Source organism: Conger conger, chromosome 2 (assembly GCF_963514075.1).
Source record: "Conger conger chromosome 2, fConCon1.1, whole genome shotgun sequence".
Taxonomy (NCBI): domain Eukaryota; kingdom Metazoa; phylum Chordata; class Actinopteri; order Anguilliformes; family Congridae; genus Conger; species Conger conger.
The window spans coordinates 51,760,528-51,781,311 of NC_083761.1; the positions used below are offsets into that span (position 1 = coordinate 51,760,528).

Sequence of the window (20,784 nt, forward strand, 5' to 3'; positions counted from 1 at the left end):
TTAATATCTGCTATGGGTACTGTAACTATGGTGGTCTACTTCAAACAACATGTACCACTGGGCAGTCTGCTGAGGATTCAATCAAATATTCTCTTTGAATCAACAACCAAATAGATTATCTTCAGAGGAACGCAGGAGTTGATTCATTTCTAGAAATCAATTAGGTAAGTATTTTGTTGCTATATGTACTTAAAATGTACCAATTATATGTCTTGTTCCTTTCTAGTAATTAATTCTTTGAAGAAGAAAAAAAATATCCCTGTCACATGTATGACAATGAAAATAATAGATAATCATAGAGGAATATCAAAATTAATTTGTTTCAGTCAGTATACAGTACCGCGCAAAAGTTTTAGGCAGGTGTGAAAATGCTGTTAAATAAGAATGCTTTCAAAAATAGAAATGATAATAGTTTATTTTTATCAATTAACAAAATGCATGAACAGAATAAGTGAATGAACAGAAGAAAAATCAAAATCAAATCAATATTTAGTGTGACCACGCTTTGCCTTCAAAACAGCATCAATTCTTCTAGGCATACTTGCACACAGTTTTTGAAGGAACTCGGCAGGTAGGTTGCTCCAAACATGTTGGAGAACTAGCCACAGTTCTTCTGTGGATTTAGGCAGCCTCAAATACTTCTGTCTCTTCATGTAATCCCAGACGGACTCTATGATGTTGAGATCAGGGCTCTGTGGGGGCCATACCATCACTTCCAGGACTCCTTGTTCTTCTTTACGCTGAAGATACGCTGCGTAAATAACGCTGAATGACATTGGCCGTATGTTTGAGGTCGTTGTCCGTCCTGCTGCAGAATAAATTTGGGGCCAATCACATCCCTGATGGTATTGCATGATGGATAAGTATCTGCTGTACTTCCCAGCATTGAAGAGACCATTAATTCTGACCAAATCCCCAACTCCATTTGCAGAAATGCAGCCCCAAACTTGCGAGGAACCTCCACCATGCTTCACTGTTGCCTGCAGACACTCATTCTTGTCCCGCTCTCCAGCCCTTCGGTGAACAAACTGCCATAATGATTGTGTTTCAACCTACATATTAAATTGATGATCATTAGTTTGGTATAATTGGTTAATCACACACCTGACTATATGCCAACAAAATCCCTGACTTTGTGCAAGTGTACCTAGAAGAATTGATGCTGGTTTGAAGGCAAAGGGTGGTCACACCAAATATTGATTTGATTTATATTTTTCTTCTGTTCACTGACTTTGCATTTTGCTAATTGATTAAAATGAACTATTGACATTTCTGTTTTTGAAAGCATTCTTACTTTACAGCATTTTGTTTCACACCTGCCTAAAACTTTTGCATAGTGCTGTATATCTCCATATCTTAATTTGAAGTATACACATGTATGTTAAACACTTAAATAGGTCTTAATATCAAAATCAATGGAAAAAAAATCCATATATATATATATATATATATATATATATATATATATATATATATATATATATAGTGGGAGCAATAATTATTTGATCCCTTGCTGATTTTGTAGGTTTGCCCACTTACAAAGAATGGAACTGTGTAGAATTTTAATCATAGGTACATTTTAATATTGAGAGACAGAAGTTTGCCAAAGAGCACCTGGATGATCCAAAGGAGGCTTGGGAGAAGGTGATGTGGTCAGATGAGACTAAAATAGAGCTATTTGGCATCAACTTGACTCGCCGTGTTTGGAGGAAGAGAAATGCTGAGTACAACCCCAAGAACACCATCCCCACTGTGAAGCATGGAGGTGGAAACCTTATGCTTTGGGGGTGTTTCTCAGCCAAGGGGACAGGACGACTTCTCCGTATCGAGGGGAGGACGAATGGGGCCATGTACCAGGAACTTTTGGGCGACAACCTCCTTCCCTCAGTGAGAGCACTGAAAATGGGTCGTGGATGGGTCTTCCAACATGACAATGACCCAAAACATACGGCCAAGACAACAAGGGAGTCGCTCAAAAAGAAGCATATTAAGGTCCTGGAGTGGCCTAACCAGTCTCCAGGCCTAAATCCCATCAAAAATCTGTGGAGGGAGCTGAAGCTTCGAGTTGCCAAGCGACAGCCTCGGAACCTTAAGGATTTGGAGAGGATCTGCAAAGTGGAGTGGACCAAAATCCCTCCCAAGATCTGTGCAAACCTGGTGAAAAACTAAAACAAACGTCTGACCTCTGTGCTTGCCAACAAAGGTTTCTCCACCAAGTATTAAGTCCTATTGTTCTATGGATCAAATACTTATTTCTTGTGAAAATATGATATTAAATTTATAAAATTTATATGATGTTGTTATTGTGGATTATTTTGTAATATTCTGTCTCTCAATGTTAAAATGTACCTATGATCAAAATTCTACACAGTTCCATTCTTTGTAAGTGGGCAAACCTACAAAATCAGCAAGGGATCAAATAAGTATTGCTCCCCACTATACACAGTACTGTGCAAAAGTTTTAGGCAGGTATGAAAAATGCTGTAAAGTAAGAATGCTTTCAAAAATAGAAATGTTAATAGTTTATTTTGATCAATAAAAGTCTTGAATGTTGTGACTTATGACGTATGTATTGCATAAGTACTACCAGAGTTTTAAAATTGTATTTCATAAAATACATATGATGCATTGCCGATACATACTTTAGATATATAGTACTATGCAAAAGTCTTAGGCTGTATAACATTCTCTACAGATAAGATTCTTTCAAAAATAATTCAGTGAAAGGTCCTAAATAAACATACTATACATTTTACATTACATTTTAGTTATTTGGCAGAATAGTTAAAAACAGATATTTTTTGTGCCGACCCTTCGGCATTAAAACTGCATCACTTCTCTGAGATAGCCAACGCTGTCCTGCATTTCTATAAGACAATCAGCAGGGAGGTTGTTCCAAGCATGTTGGAGAACTTGCCACAGTTCTTCTGCAGACTTTGGTTGGCTCCTTGCTTCAGATCTCAAACAGCCTTGATCAAGTTTTTATGTAAAAAGTGAATTGTTTACAGTAATATGGTACTTTTTAAAATTAAATACAAAAATAAAATCTTTTGGAAAATGAATATTTGTAAATCTCAAATGTGTTCTTTTATACTAACACACACAAAGAAATAAACATATTTATAATAAAGTCTAGGGTGCCTAAGACTTCTGCACATTACTGTATTAGCATTAACAGTCGGATTCATTTAATATTTAAGATTCACCTAATGTATGATAACACTAGATGGTAGCAAAAGACCTCCATATGGATACAAATCTGCTATGTACATTTGGAAAAGTCTACTTTTACTTCATAAAACACACTAAGTGAGGAATGAATACAAATGGAAAAGTGAACTAGAGGGATGGCAGCATATTTTCATGAGCTAAAGACAGCACATTCCCTTCTCCTTCCTCCGTGTTCTCACCCCTGTCTCCCACGGGCCTGGCGGCTTTTGTCTTCCCTCTCTGCCCCTCTGCCTCGGGATGGGGAGCGAGTGCGGGGACCACGGGGACTGCTGGAGCTGCGGATGGAGCCTGAGGGCTTGTGCCCCTGAGAGGGAGAGAGAGAATATAAAAGAAGAGCATCATCATTGTGTCCAACTTCCAAAATATGAATGACAAGGAAAAACAAGCATAAAGTAAACATGTTGTCCCCCACCATTAATTTACTTGACACCTGCCAGTGGTAGTAGCTAAGGTACAGGGTTTCCTACCCTTTCCAACAAGGTATAATCTGTCATATTCAGGTGGCAGACAGTTTAGGAATATTGCTGCGTTCGCATTGAGTTAGCAGATGTGCATAATTACAGGATTTGAACTTGCTATAGATAAACCTGTAATTGTCCTGGCTAACGGGGCTCTGGTTAACCTAATTTTGAAATAAAGTTCCATATTAAGTGTGATGAAGGTTGATTAGAAAGCATTAGGGTGAGTAATCCTTTTTGGAGAGAACCATTTTAATAGAAAAATAAGCTTTTCTGATCATTCATGTGTCTGGACAAAAAGATATGTAGATGTTTTGTATTTGGCGGACACTTGAGGACCAGTTTTGGGAAAACCTATGTGGAATTTGAATGCCTGTCGATGTCTTTACCGAATTGTGTACACATGTTGACATCACTCTTGTATTCTCTCCACTTAAGCAGCACTTTTGATGTCCATGTTAACACAGAGAGCTGACTGCAGGACGTGGAGGGGGAGGGTTAGGGACTTCAAAAAACCTATGTCACTTCTCTTTGTGAATATTTTGTGGGTGTTTTAGATACTAAAATCAGGAAGAGATACATGTGGGCCATTAATGGATAAACGTGATAAATGCCACATAGGAGATCACAGAAAGCAGAAGCTGGTGAAATAATCTTGCGGTTACCTATTGGAAGCTACAATCCAATCACTAAAAAAAGAACATCAACAGTGGCATATCAAAGGCGAAAATAGCAAGAGAGAACAAGATCTTGGCATGCGGAAATCTAGAAGCTATGTGCGCAATCCGAAACTCTGTGCATGCAAATTGTTTTGGCATGTGCTTTTACAGCACTTGTGCAAAAGGACAGCTTGTCCGTCAGTGCAATATTGAAGCATTCGAGGCGAAATCCATGCTTTGAGTGTGCACATAATCTGAAGGAGCACGCAGGAGTATTGTCAGAGCACTACTACTGCTTTTTTCCTCTTTAACAGTGGTGATCGGGGCCTGCATACGACCCCTTACGTCATGGGGAATACATCAATTCAATCCAACCAAAACATAAATTAGTTGTAATATATAAAACTAACTAAAATGTTATATGGTGAGATACAATGTAAATTAGATTTGCCTGATCTGGCGGAAATGCTCCTCTGCCTCATCTATCTCGCTAACATACAACATCTAACAGCTAAAAAAAACAAGAAGCAAGTTTCCTTGCCTTTGACATGTCAATGTGGTAATTTACTTTGAGAGCCAAAGTAGTTATTTCTTAAACTAATACGTTCATTTGCTACAGAATACTCTTTTGAGGAAGCAAAAACAGATCACACTTAGTCTTAAATTTTGTGTCCATGGGGTTTCAATTATTGTTTGCATTCAGCTATAAGTATATTTCTGTGTTGTTTGATGCCAAGGAGTAATAGTTAGTTGAGTTCATGCAGTTTACAGACACAAAATTAAGACTGCCACTGAACATTAAAATACATTTTCATTCACTTTCAATGAAGTGCGCCGTGTAATATATTACCTGTACAGAAACAATGTTGGGTCCAGAAGTGTTGGGCACAGCCATCCAGTCTGGCATGTTCATAGTGGTATCACTGTTGGCACGGAGCAGAGGGTGTGGGTGTGCATGGGGAAGGGCAAGGGTACGCGCACTCTCACGTCTCTGAGGAGCATATTTCGGTGATTCGATGAAGGGCACTGAGATTGGCAGGGAAAGAGGGAGAGAAGTCAAACAATAACTAAAGTTGACAAACATCATCCTATGGCTTCAGAAAGAGTATGTAAAGCCATGTACATCACATTTGTGTAAAAGACCCATTATAGGAGATTTGAACAATTACAGTGTGAGAAAAAAGGAAAGGGGGTGACTCAAATGACTATAAAGAGTTTATTGACTGTATTGAAGGAAAGGGAAACAATAAAATATAATATCAAACCACAAAGACCAACATACAAAATAGAAAAACATAATACCACAGTTTCACATTCAATACAGAAGACATGCTCACAGAAGACAGACTTAACATAAAACATATATATCACAAAACATTTGTGACACATACAAGCACAAACAAGTAGCTGTGCATACACAATATAAATACAAGCATTGGCACACATGCATGCAGGCAGGAGTCAATGTATACAGTATACACATAAGACAATATACGGTATGCACAATGAAAACAAACGACCACACAGGTAAGGTAATCAGACACTTATGATAATTTCTTGCATTTACATACCGTTCAAAAGTTTGGGATCACTTTGTCTTTTTCTGATTTAATATTATATTTTCTCTGTTTGTAATCAAACAATTCATACATATAAATGGTAAATGGTTGGCATTTATATAGCGCCTTTATCCAAAGCACTGTATAATTGATGCTTCTCATTCACCCATTTATACACACACTCATAGACCGACGGCGATTGGCTGCCATGCAAGGCGCCGACCAGCTCATCAGGAGCATTTGGGGGTTAGGTGTCTTGCTCAGGGACACTTTGACACAGCCCGGGCGGGGGATCGAACCGGCAACCTTCCGACTGCCAGACGACTGCTCTTACTGCCTGAGCCATGTCACCCCCCTACAACAATACATGGTCAAAGTGCAGAGCTTTTATTAAAGGGTATTTTTTTAAATATATTTTGGTTTCACGATGTAGCTAGGGTTAGGGTTACAGCACTTTTTAAATGTAGTCCCCCATTTCAATGTCTGAGTAAAATAAAAGAGTCATGTTTTGTATTTGGTTGCATATCCTTTGCATGCCATGAATTCCTAATATCATCAACATCATCAGAGTCTGGATATCTTATTTTCAGGTTGTCCTACAAGCGATAGTTTGTAGGACAACTTATAGTCTGCATTTCAATGGATCTCTATGAGAATTTGGGATGGGTCTGGGGATGGGTCTTCAATGGATCTGGCAACAGCATGGTTAAACCCTTGATGACTTAAAGCCATTTAGCCAACAAATGTGTCCCATACTGTATCAGTAATTTAGAGCTGAATCTAGTCCCACCCCCAAATTCCCATTGAGATCCATTCAAATGCAAAGAGTTTTAGTATCATTTGTAGGACAACTGAAAATAAGCTATCCAGACCCTGGTGATGTTGATGGGTCACAGACATCGGGAAGTCATGGCATGCAAAGGATATGCAACCAAATACTAAACAACATTTGACATTATTTTCATTCGTCTCAAACATTGAAATGACCACATTGAATTGTTTGACTACAGACAGAGAAAATGAAATATTAAATCAGAAAAAGCGTAAAAAGACAAGGTGACCCCTAACTTTTGAACGGTTGTGTAAATATATATATATGTATATATACACACACACACACACACACACAAGACTTACCTACATCTGTGTCACGGTGATTTTTAATAATCTCTCCCAGGTCAAAATTGCCTGACATTACTGCTACCTGAAACAAATATGTACACACACTGTATCTGATTTTAAAAAATTACACATATTAGGTGCAAAGCTTATAAATACATATTGCATTTCTGTTTTCCTGTTCTTTAATTCTGTTCAAATGTTTTAAATGCAAATAACTACTTGGATATACAATTGCCATCATGCCCACATAAATACAAGCACAACTATTTTGAGTGTTCACACAGTATGCAGAACATCAGCTACATTAACCTGGTGTAAACTGGCAGTGATGATGCTATGTCTCTTGGCATTTTCCCTACTTAAATAAACATTAAATAAAAAAATTATAAATAAGATACCTGGAAGGGGGTTTGACCATTCTTGTTCTTTGCCTCCTTATTGGCACCTCTATAGAGCAGGATGCGGACACAGCTTTCCTGTGTCAGTCAAGAGCAGCAGGCAATCATTTCATCAGTGAAATTTCCAGTTAACTGACTAGAGTGTTAGACGTCTGTGGTTAATGTACACTTAAAATAGTTTAGCATTTTGTTATACTAGTTAAATTATATCTATTAGTACCATCAACCATGCACTTATATGCTGTTATTTGCTTTAAAAAACCAGTTGCGGGGGTGTCTCGGTGGCGAAGCCTGTAGAGCACTGACCGCATGCTCATTGTGAGCCGCGACGTCGGCGGTTCGAATCCGACCGTCCGACATTTGTCGCATGTCTTCCCCCCTCTCTCGCTCCCGTTCTTCCTGTCTCTCTATACTATATACTGTCCAATAAAGCTGAAAAAGGCCAAAAAAAAAAAACAGTTGCTACATTGAAACTCCAACAATTGTCATATTTCGCCGGCCACCGCTCAAGTTTCAAACCCACCCTTCTGCAGGCGACATTACCATTTCAGTATAGCAACATGTAAGCAACTTACCTTTTAAAGCACATAACCGCTTTGAAACTCGCAGTTTCAACATTAACAAACTCTTTTAAGTGTACATTAACCACAGACCTTACATTCGGTAGAATTCAAAATCCCTACAGGAAAAAAGCATGGGAAAATGGTTGAGCGAACCCACAGCTCAAAAATGCTAACTCTCTTCCGGGTTTTTGGACTACAAACTTCAGCACTCAATTGATTAACTTGCTAAAATATAGTATTATAGTATTATAATCCCCGATTATCATTTTTAAGTCTTTAGAGCTATCACAACATCCTCCATCAGTAGAGGACAGGAGCGCAACAAACAATTATGTGCAGCCAGTTGTATGGTTCCGTATCAACAGCTGAGTTGCATTACTACTAAAGCAGGCATAAATAGATTGCAGGCACCTGAGTGACTGAATGACCTCAGCCAATATTGAGAGAAGAGGCCAGTCGTACCTTGTAAAATCCAATACTTCCACCCTGGCTTGCATTGCAGAAGATATGCCAGCCCAGATTTGTTTCATAGCACTGGGCTATAGCACACACTACTGAAGTATGCACAAATGTCTCAGCTGGGTGCATTGCTCATGGAGTCCTCATGCAATCTTTAATATGTCATTATTTACTATGATGTATTATGTTCATTACGGGTATGTTGTTACCTTGTTGTATAGAGCACAAATGTGTAGGCAAGTGTTTCCTGAGGCATTCTGGGAACTGTAGTCTGCCCCATAAAATAGAAGGTGTTCCAAGTGCTGCGCATGACCATTCTGGCAGGCCTGAGAGAGAGTCATGTAGAGGCAAAATCAGGATAAAAGGCAGAGAGCCAAGGTGAGTAAAAGAAGCTTAAGAAAACAACATGAGCTGAAAGAGAAAGGAACAAGGAAGAGAAATTAAGGATAGAGACATCTCAAACAGAATAAGACCAACACATAACATACAGGACGGACATTTTGGGCTCTATTTTCTGGTAACAATTTAACAGGGTGCATGGGCGCAGTCAGTGGCGAGGTGTGTGGCCATTGCACGTTGTTATTTTTCAGAGGCGTGCAGCACATAGATCAAGGTGTGCAGTGCTGGTGGAAAAAGGGCTGAATTATGCTGAGTATATTACCAGTGCGTGATGCATTGCTTGATTAATTCAAAGGCAATTATTTAAATTATTTTCATTCCTTTTAAGGTCTGTACGCATTGTGCATGGCATATTGCCAATTTCTGTAGCCTGTGTCATTTCCTTGGTCTTTCCCATTCTGATGGATGAAAAAGGGATTTAGCATGCTTGTTCCCTGATTTTCATACTATTGTGAATGACACAATATAGTTCATTTAGACTGAGATTAAATAAAGTAAAATGTGATTGGCAATTTAACTTTGTTGGATTTTATTTACATTAATTGTTAGGGGTGCCAATAATTCTGAGACTTTTGAGGATATTGCTTAATAGAAAACATTGAAACATAAGAATAAATATATTGAATTAAATGCATGTAGATTTCCCATATGTTTGAACATAATAACAAAATATTATCTGTGTTGCTTATCAAATACCAACTAGTTCAATTAATATCTAGAAAGGCAGGGCCTATTTTGTTGCCATTGGCAATTAAGGATCTGAGTGAACTGCCAAGACATGTGAGAGAGACCCCATGGCTCAATTCTTGGGCCTCTGTTATTAGATATATGCTCCAATTAGGCCAAATCATATGAGACAACAAAATGACCTACATTTATTTGTCTCTCCCCCCAAATGACTATGGTCCCATAGACTCATTGTGTTGATAGAACAAATAAACAATAGGATGTGCCAAAATTGAATTTGGTACGAAAGAGGAAAGACTAAAAGTTTTTGATCTCCTTGAATCTAAAGGCTAAAAGCCAAGTCAGAAATCTTAGTATTAAATTGTACTCAGATCTTCACTTCTGTAGCCATATTGAAACAATAACTAAACCAGATTGAGAATATAGCAGGCGGTTTCATGTCTAAATGAGACTTAGAACACCTGATCCGTGCCTTTATTTCAAGCAAGGTGGACGATTGCAATTATCTATTTACCGGTCTTTCTAAAAAGAGCACTAGACAATTGCAGGTCATTCAGAATGCTGCTAGAGTTTTAACAAAAACCAAGAGAACTGAACATATTACCCCAATTCTCAGATCATTGTACTGGTTTCCAGTTAGTCACAGGATTACATTTAAAGTGGTACTGCTAGTTTACGAATCAATAAATCATCCTAAATCGGGCCTAAATACATCAGTGTCATGCTCACTAGGTACTGGTCAGCTAGCAGTACCTAGAGTTAGAACCAAACATGGTGAAGCAGCATATATATATTTGTATTACATTTGATATATCTTTTTTCTTGAACATTCTAAAACCTTTTATGGCTGTATATTATTTTAAATCTGAAAGATTTATCGATTTTACTTTGTCTTCTTGTCATTTTAAGCCAATGCAAAAAATTATCTTTGTATATGAAATGTGCTAAAAAATAAACTTGCCTTGCCTACTGTATGGCCTTTTTTTGAAGGATGCCAATAATTCCAGGGCTGCATGTACACTTACTGTGCACTTTAACAAGCTGGTGTACAGGTCTATCTAATAATGTAAATATTTAATCAGCCAATATTTAATGTGGCAGTAACTAAAGCCATAAAAGCATCCAGACGTGGGCAAGAGGTTCAGCTGTATGTAGAAGAAATGGGGAAGAAATGTGATCAAAGTGACCGTGGAATGATTGCGGGTGCCAGACAGGGTGGATTGAATAGCTCATCTCCTGGGATTTTCACGCACAACAGTCTCTAGACAAGCAGACAATGGTGTGGAAAAACAAAAAAAACCCAGTGAGCAGCAGTTCTGTGGGCAAAACTGCGTTGTTAATGAGAGAGGTCAGTGGAGAAGGGCCAGACTGGTCAAAGCTGACAGGAAGGTGACAGTAACGCAAATAACCACACATTACAACAGTGGTATGGAGAAGAGCATTTCTGAAAAGACAATGTGTCAAACCTGTAGATAGGCTACAGCAGCAGAAATGAAAACAATAAGTATAACATTCCTAATAAAGTGCTCAGTGAGTGTACGTGTAACACTCCAGTGCTCCAACTATTAACTTACGATGATGCACTGCTTTGCAATGACCAATGCCTTCTCAAAGGTTTTGAACCCCCCAAAATTTCAACCCAGAGAATTTAACACGTCGTATGAAAAAATAGAAGACCAGACAATGTCAAACAAATTTCCTATATTTATTTTAATTTTTTTGATGATTTATTTTATTTATTTATCTTCCTACTCCATCAGGCACTTCATTTCAGCAAGTTCAGTAGGAAGAGGGAGTCGGGAAAGGCATAGAGGGAGGAAAAACTAGTTTTTAGGAGGTTACTAAAATATACTAAGGATAATATTTTCATCACAGCACAAACCATAGTAAACCTTCTGTTTGATAAGCAGATATACAATATTTCCACAGCTCAGCCCATGCAATGATCAACAGCTGAAGGTGTGATGTCTTTATAGCTTCACTTGGTTTGTGAAATCTGTCAGAAAAGATACTTTGTTCTTATAAGCAGGAATAATGCATTGTTTCAATTCACTTCTTAGAGGAGTTTTTACACAATTACAGACACATTATAAACAGTGGTGGGCCAGCTGCTTGTTGCAGGGAATGTCAGCCTCCCAGTTTGAAGAGTAAAGCTACATAATCTTGCCTCATTTGGCTTGACAACGCCTAATGTTACTCAGCAAAAAAATGGACCTTTGCCCCTAACTATTTGGAGCAGAAAGATATTATCAAGCCACTTTATGTTTTGGGAATCCTAGGCAGTTACATTATACATTTTATAATAATAAAAATACTTTGGTAATATCGGTCGACTAGCTAGAACCAAACACTCCGGGCCCTGTATCAGAGCTAATCACGTTAGCAACTTTGCTTTGTTAGTGAAGCTGCCTAGGTAGCTAGCTACAGTGGTTTTGTGTTTCATTTGGCGCCAGATCTGTCCAGTTGGCGTGAAATTTGCATATAGTTTTTTTCCACAGTAACTACTTGTTCTTCACACAACCACCACCAATTGGCAAATGTGAGCACTCAAATCCATCGCTATCTGAAATACTTGCAATGTCCGACAGTACGGGGCAGCAGAGTGTCAAGGTTTCAAGAACAGTCTACTACTTAAAAATACAGTAAACTAGAAATATTCGTAAATATTCTGTGCAGTACCTGTCATTTCATAACTAATGATGTTCAGGATCAGTTTAGAATTTTATTGTAGGCTACAATGATTAAAGTTAGAATTGGGGTTGGGAAGTCTAATCCGACAACTTCACCCTGGAACTGTGTATGCAGGTGCACCCAAAGTATTAAAAAAATTATATATATATAATAAGTCTCCGGCCAAAGGCTAGAAAGCAAGATCGTGCACTAAATGAGCAGGTCTATATAATAATTAATGCTGTTATATTGCTAAATAGAACACCATTCTTTTGCTAAATTTGCATTTCTGTAGGTCTATGGTCGTTGCAATAACGAATGCAACGCAGGCAGATATTTTTTGTTGCGAGTTAAACCATCCATTGCTATTCCATTTTATACAACGACTTAGTTAAATATGCATCAACAAAAAACAGTGACCGATGATTTTCTTTTTTTGTTGAAAATGGTTAGCAAGCAATTACGACCTCCGACTGGGGTTCAATTCCTGGTCCTGCCTGTATCGCTAGCAAACACGGTCAATTGGAATAGATAGGGTACAAATGGCTACTAAATTGGGAGAAAACGGGAAAAATCTGAAGAAAAAAAAACACTTGCAGGTAAATAATCTATAAACCGTATAAACCGTAACAGTAAATTAGGCTACACCACATATGGCGGCCTATAGCATAGTGGTTAAGGTAAATGACTGGGACACGCAAGGTCGATGGTTCTAATCCCGGTGTAGCCACTATAAGATCTGCACAGCCGTTGGGCCCTTGAACAAGGCCCTAAACCCTGCATTGCTCCAGGGGAGGATTGTCTCCTGCTTAGTCTAATCAACTGTATGTCGCTCTGGATAAGAGCGTCTGCCAAATGCCAATAATGTAATGTAATATGGGGGGGACACATCTAGATAGGAGAGCGGAATGCAGTACAAACGTTTGTTTGGATAATGTTGCTAGCAAGCTGGATAGCTAGAAGTAACATAAAAGTACTTACAGTTCCAACAGATAAAATGCCAACTCGTATCCCCCCTTGGTGAACTTCAGCTGTTGTCACCAAGGGAAAGAAATTCCAAGGTTGACTCTGGCTTGTCTTTTCGCACTGCTGTATCTAGGCTTCTTCGCCTTTACCATTGCAGCAACTAACTACAAACAGACACTTCCCAAGAATCTAATCCTAATCCACAGCAGAGTTTTTCTACATAGAAGTGACGCCCACCCCTGCCCCCAAAACAATTAGCGCCACACCCAGAAGTGGCATAAACTGTGAATTTGGCAAACGATGAGCAAATATATCGATTGCATCATAGATTTGCCTTAGCATGGTTATTTTCTAATATTTTCAAGTCGAAGATCCTGCATAGTGTCCCTTTGACAAACCCTCCTTTTATTTCAAACTTTTGTAAAAGACCATGGTATAATTCACTCCCAGGTGTTTGTTCAAGGGTTTTAATGCACTTTGGAGGCAACCACCAACCTCCACATAGTGCATTAAAACACAGCGATAATTCGTTGTGGATTATACTTATCTGTCTCCTTAAATTAACAGATAAAATCACACATACTATCTTCCATTTCCACCTCAACTGAAAGCCACAGCCTTCTAGACCGAAATTAACCAATGCAAACACAAGAAATATATTTCAATTCCATCTCCTCAGTGAGGACCCTGAAGTAATGGGTTCTTGATTGTGAAGGTGTGCAGCTAGACACTCTTGGAAAATAGAGCCCTTGGACACACACATACAAGTTACACTGCATAAACAAATATACAGACATGACTCTCTGACAGAGAGTTCTCTGTACATATAAATGACATGGTTTACTTCAGTAAAAGGTTACATAAAAACAGCAAAAATCAACACAGAGCTTACACACGTCAACACAAACACTCTCTCAGTTGTTCCTTCAAATGTCTTAGTTACCTTCTCAGTCCTACTGTAGCTTTATGAAGTGATGATGTGATTATGGTGAAAATGATGTGATGAAGGGATGGAAGGATGAGTACCTTATGTATCTCTTGCATTCCGTACTCCTCTTCATCCCTTATCTATGAGGGAACAGGGAGAGAAGGAGAGAGAGAAGATGGAGAGGGATGAGTGTGGGCCTAGTGAAGGGATGGAAAAGTAGAGGCGTGGAGGGTTGGCGTGGAGTCCTATAGCCTACACCTACACTCAGCAGGTGTAATCACCCAGTCACTCACTAATGGGAAAACATATTTTCTGCACACAGCATATTTTTTTGGTAACACCACAGCCTTTTGCAACTTGGTCATCAAGTAGAGGTTTCATTTATAGATATGATATTTCAGTAGCAATCTAGTTAGCAAACTAGCTACGATGCGGAAGAGGAAGACGCTAACGACGGGGAGATAACGTTTCATCATTGATTATCCACTCCACTTAGTAATGACTTTTACGACTGCCACAACATTTATTAGCTGATTTTGTTGTAAAGTACCTCATAGCTCGCTATTTTAAAAAAAATAGATTTTACACTTGGTAAACTTGGATTTGCCTACTTATTTGCCTACTTATATTGCAAATCCACCTTGCTCTTCTTTCTGTTGACAACCTTACATTTTTGTATCCCTAGTGAGTAAACAGTTTTGGCAAATGATAAAACGACTTGTCTCTCTCCCGATCAGCTTGATTTGAGCAACCAGAAACTGAGCAGAAATTAACCATAATGAATTTGTGTTTTCGCTGTATTTATATGCTTTGTCGTTGACCTGAGATTTAAAATATATATATTTTTGGCAGAAAATGGGCATCTTGGGCAGCATGTCCTCCAACATAGCAGACGAGTCGAGGTCACGTGGTTTGTAACGTGTATTAAGAACGATCCATCGGAAGTGTTTTGTTATGTTTTGTTTTGTTGCTGCTAAAGGCGGTGCAACCAGTTATTACATTTAAGGAATGACATTTTTCACAGGGTGATAATGTTTACTCAGGTTGCCTTTGTCTAAAATCACGTTTTGATCTATTCAGTGTGAAAAAATAGGAAGGACGCAAATACTTTTTAACTGCACTAAAAAGATGAAGAGGAAAGAGACAGAGAAGGAGCAAAGTGCTAAGACAGGAGCTTGATATCCACACAAGTGATAAAAAGACAGAGGGATAAAGAAAGGTTAAGACAAAACACATGCAGGCCAGTGCATTAAGAATGACATAGCAGTAAGGACACATACTATACTGAGTCTCACTCTGAATTTCAGATATACGGCACATCATTCTGTTCTCCTATACTGCATATGTGTAGATTGAATTATGTAAATATATGAAATATACACTCACTGTGTAGCTACTTATTCATGGATTATCTAATCATCCAATCAGTAGCAGGTGGCAGCAGTGCAATGCATAAAATAGTGCAGATATGGGTCAGGAGTTTCAGATAATGCTGTGCATGGAAATCCGAGGAGATCAGCAGTTTCTGAGATACTCAATCCACCCTGTCTGGCACCAACAATCATTCTACGGTCAAAGTCACTTAGATCACAATTCTTCTCTATTCTCATTTGGTCTGAAAAACAGCTGAATCTCTTGACCATGTCTGCATGCTTCTATGCATTTAGTTGCTGCCACATGATTGGCTGATTAAATATTTGCATCAACAAGCTGGTGTACAGGTCTAACTAATAAAGTGATCACTGATTGTAACATATACACATAAATAGCAAGTGTAGAAAACAACAACACAATTATAAAATACACACGGAGCACAAGTGCCATTTTGATGACAAATCATAGCAGTACAATTACGAAACAATTATAATGAATAAACCAGTATGTCCTAATGTGGTATTCTTTTGACTGATTTAAATTGAACTCTTTTCGACACACAATATACGTTGAAATTGTGAGAATGGATATTTAAGTGAGTTTGTTTAAATCTTTTGAAGATAATCATCATGTGATAAGCTAAATATTATGTTTATAAATATTATGTTTATATTTCTTATTTCTCAGCCTAATAATGGCTTCCTTAACTTTCTTTGGCACAACTCTTGTCCTCATGTTGACAAATGCCAACTCAATGGCAATCAAAAGCCTAGAATCAAAACTAGATACTGGATGCTTTCTTATACCTGCACGAAGCGATTGCACTATGTGTAAACATTCCTATGCGGATTACCTGATATGGATGTACATACCCTAAAATGAAAGGTGTCTGCATTTTAACCTCATTGCGCCATTTCAACTCTAATGCGCTGGAGAAGAGCCAAAAGTACAGAAATTTTACCACTGCCAAAATACTTGGGGACCACACTGTACATACCTACCTACCTACCAAGTCATGAGGTTTTTACATTGCATTTTACATGCTAATGATGTTCACACATTTAATTATCTCCCCATGTCAGAGGTACTCTGAGGTAGCACTTTTCTCACACTATTCGGATGTGACATATTACAGCCAGAATATTACTAAAACATAATATTTGCTGCAAACATGTCAGAATGGAATTACTTTCAAAATGAAAAAGGATAGAAGGGGAAAACAGTGCAACATAAAATGTGAATGAAGGAAACCACAGCTTCTGCACAATGCTGTCCTGAGTTTAATAATTCCTCACTGGGGATAAGAGCCAGCCCAATGAAAAGAGGAAAATCGATGATGATGAGAAGTCAAGAGGGGTGAAGATGAGATGGATGGAGCTGTGTGCCCATGAATGAAGGAGTGAGAGAGAGAGACAGACAGGCAGAACATAAAGCACTATTCTGATGCATGCCACAGAACACAATCACAGGCACACATTGAGATGCACGCACGCTCACACATACATACACACCATCTGCAACCCAGAATCTAATCAGCAGAGGGATGTGTACTGCTGTTATGGACCTCTCTGTGAAGATCCAGACTCCATGACATACAGTGGCTTCAGACCCCTTCACTTTTTGCACACTTTATGTTGTAGATTTAAAATGGATAAAATTGCCATTTTTGCCCACCAACCAGCACTCAATGACCCATAATGGCATAATGACATGTTTTTAGAAATTTTTGCAAAGTTATTACATTGCATTACATTACATTAATGGCATTTGGCAGACGCTCTTATCCAGAGCGACGTACAACAAAGTGCATACCCATAACCAGGGATAAGTGCGCTGAAAGACCCTAGAGGGAAGTACAATTTCAACTACTACCTGTACAACAAAGATAAGGACCAGGGCCTATTTTAATTTTTTTTTTTTTTTTTTTTTTTTTACGAACAAATAAACAAACAAACAACAAAGCAAAAGTGACCAAACTTAACTATCCAAACACCGCTTACCTAGCCAACTAAAAATACCGATACACAAAGTAAATCACAAAGACAACAATTAAGGTTCACAGGGAGGTAGGGAGGGACGGGGAGAGGTGCTGCTTGAAGAGGTGCGTCTTCAGTTTGCGCTTGAAGGTGGGGAGAGATTCTACAGTTCTGACCTCAATGGGGAGTTTGCCAGAACAGACAGTAGTCATGAGCGTGAGGTAGAGGTTCAGAGAGGGGGAGGAGCCAAGCTGCCTGTGGAGGCTGAATGAAGAGGTCTGGCAGGGGTGTAGGGTCTGATGATTTTTTGTAGGTAAGCTGGGGAAGACCCCTTAACTGCTTGGAAGGCGAGCACCAATGTTTTGAATTTGATGCGAGCCATGACAGGCAGCCAGTGGAGGGAAGTAAGCAGGGGGGTTACGTGTGAGTATTTGGGACGAGCTGCTGCATTCTGGATAAGTTGGAGGGGTCTGATGGCGGACGCTGGGAGGCCAGCCAAGAGGGAATTGCAGTAGTCCAGGTGGGACAGAACCATCGCTTGGACCAGGAGCTGGGTCGAGTAGGGGGTGAGAAAGGGGCGAATTCTCCGTATGTTGTATAAGAAGAACCTGCATGACCGGGTCACCACCACAATGTTCTCGGAAAATTCTCGGAAAATTATTAAAAATCTAAAACTCAAATCTCAAATGTATGGAAGTATTCAGACCCTTAATTCAGTACTTGGCAGCAATCACAGCTTTGAGTCTTCTGGGGTAAGTCTCTACAAAGATTTGGGCAGTTTATCCCATTCTTCCTGGCAGATCCTCACAATCTCCGTCAGATTGGATGGGAAGCATTTGTAAACTGCCATCTTCAGGTCTCTCCACAGATGTTCTATGGGGTTTAAGTCTTGGCTTTGACTGGGCCACTCAAGGACAGTCAAATCCTTGTTCTGAAGCCACTCCAGCGTTGTCTTAGTTGTATGCTGTATGTATCAGGTTATTGTAGTGCTGAAAGGTGAACCATCACCTCAGTCTGATGTTGCATGCACTCTGGAGCAGGATTTCCTCCAGGACCTCTCTGTGTTTAGCTGCATTCATCCTTTCCTCAATTCTGATCAGTCTCCCAGTCCCTGCCATTGAGATGCACCCCCATAGCATGCAGCCACCACCATGCTTCCATGTATCTTGGGTTCTTGGTCACATCCCTGACCAAGGCCCTTCTTGCGTGATTACTCAATTTGGAGTGCTACAGCAAAGGGTCTGAATACTTATGTAAATGAGAGATTTCAGTTTTTGACTTATAATAAAGTTGCAAACATTTCTAAAAACCTGTTTTAACTGTTATTAAGGGTTATTGAGTGCAGATTGATTGGCAAAAACGACAATTTTATCCATTTAAAATTAAATCTATGACACAATAAAGTGTGCAAAAAGTGAAAGGATCTGAATACACACACAACACACAATAAGACAGTGCAACCTTCATCAATAGATGAGGAAGATGTTAGTTTGTGAGTAGATGTACCTGGTGCGTTTCATCCCAGCAGTTCTCATCCCTAACCCCCAGCTTGGCCCTGTGGTACAGTAGGGTTTCACAACAGGAGGTGTCCCCCCCTATGAGCACAGTGTGGTAGAGTGGTGTCAGGCCCCAGCGGTCTTTGTAGTCAGGAGATGCCCCCATAGATAGGAGGACCTGGGGAGAGAGAAGACAGAGGGGTAAAAAGAGGGGGCAGGGAGTGAAGGGGGTGAAGGGGGTGGCAAACTCCCTAATGTTACATCTCTTCAGTCAATTACTAGAAGGCTAGATCATGCACTCAGCATTGCAAACTAGTCTGTTGTTACAAAAAAGAACACAATGTAACTGTTTGACAATAATAATCAATTTTGTTGTTTTTATGGGAGTGTAAGTATAAATATGAGTGTGCTGGTTGCATTGAACCTACAAAACATAACATGCCTTCTACTACAACCATCAGTATGCAAAACTAAATCCCGGGATATAAATCTACTTTCTGTGCATTTTTGTATTTCACGATAAGCTTTTGTACTGTATGTGGTGAGATTATTTTACCATTTCTGGGTCAATTAAATCGTTTATTTTACAATTTCAGAGTCTCATGACTCCCACTGTAAATACTCGCTCCCCCCTTTCTCCATGTAATACTCCCAGTTAGTCTCCCAACTCTTCAAATGCAAATATGCCCCCACATGACTCCTAAGAACAATGGGAATGGTTCTCCAACTATCAGCACCCATTAGTCCTCCAGCCTTTCAGATGCAACTACATCCAGGGATAACTTGTCAGTAAAAGCTGAGTAGGTGAGAACGGGATCAAAGCCACTTTGAACATATTTTTGATACTGTTTTTGAAATAAAATAATAGGCAGAGTAGCCATTAATGTGCTGAAGTCACAGAATAATGAAGGGACAGGCAAATAATGAGAAGTGTAACTAAAAAGTATCACTAAATTAATGTTTTAACTTGAATGTTTCAATATAATATGAATATTTTTACTATGCATATATTCATTATTTTGTATTGCAACACTGCATATTCAAAATAATATTACTGATGGAGTAAAACACTATGCAAATCCTTTTAAAGCACCAAAAGTGGGCATTTTGCTAAAGTATAATGCTCTATTTAAACATCACAGCCAAAGTATGTGATCAATCTTGGTAAGTGACCCCTCTTTTTGTAGCTCGTATTTAATCTGTATCTGTATTTAAGCTTCATGTGATAAAATTAAAAAAAATTTTCGCAAATGTGCCCCTCTAACATATGTTTTGTCACAATTGAGAGGGGAAAGTAAAGGGGGAATGAAGAGATAGTGGGTATGGAGCACATGAAGAAACAAATATTAGATTAATGATAGAGAGGAGAAAGGAAAGGACTAACGTTAGTGGAGCAGTAACAAACGAGACCGGCTTACCAACACTCTGAGGTGAAGAAAATATTGGGAATAAAAAATCACTGAAATAATTGTAGTGATTTGAAACGATTGTATTGCTTCCGTTTTTAAAAAATCCATCATTCTGCTTAAAAGACGTGAACAGCAGTCAGTCATAGATCAGAACGGCATCCATAGCAACACAGTCTGCTAAGAAATTAAGACTGTTGAATTTCATGATTGATCAATCAGAATTGAGTAGTAGTAAACTACTAAAAAGGGACAAATTAAAATGAATTGACAGTTACTGACTGTGGCATGGAACTTGTGGGTGAGTGAGTAGGTGATTAGTACATGCAGCCAGACCTTCGGCTCAGGACAGAGGGCGAGTTCTGAGGCTGGAAGTGCGAGCACTGGTAGAGCAAGTGAGTGAGTGATTAGTGCAGCCCAAGTCAGACAGCTC

General features: G+C 39.0%; 1 protein-coding gene across 1 annotated transcript in view; it reads right to left on the reverse strand.

The window, feature by feature from the left end:
* Positions 1-20,784, reverse strand: part of LOC133122459 (SH3 and multiple ankyrin repeat domains protein 1-like) — a 110,643-nt gene that overhangs the window by 60,696 nt on the left and 29,163 nt on the right. The window contains exons 6-11 of the mRNA XM_061232440.1: positions 18,956-19,123; positions 8,659-8,775; positions 7,428-7,505; positions 7,045-7,111; positions 5,199-5,374; positions 3,411-3,535 (exon numbers count right to left, since the gene is read on the reverse strand). Coding sequence (XP_061088424.1) covers positions 3,411-3,535; positions 5,199-5,374; positions 7,045-7,111; positions 7,428-7,505; positions 8,659-8,775; positions 18,956-19,123 — 731 coding nt within the window. The remainder of the gene's footprint in view (positions 1-3,410; positions 3,536-5,198; positions 5,375-7,044; positions 7,112-7,427; positions 7,506-8,658; positions 8,776-18,955; positions 19,124-20,784) is intronic.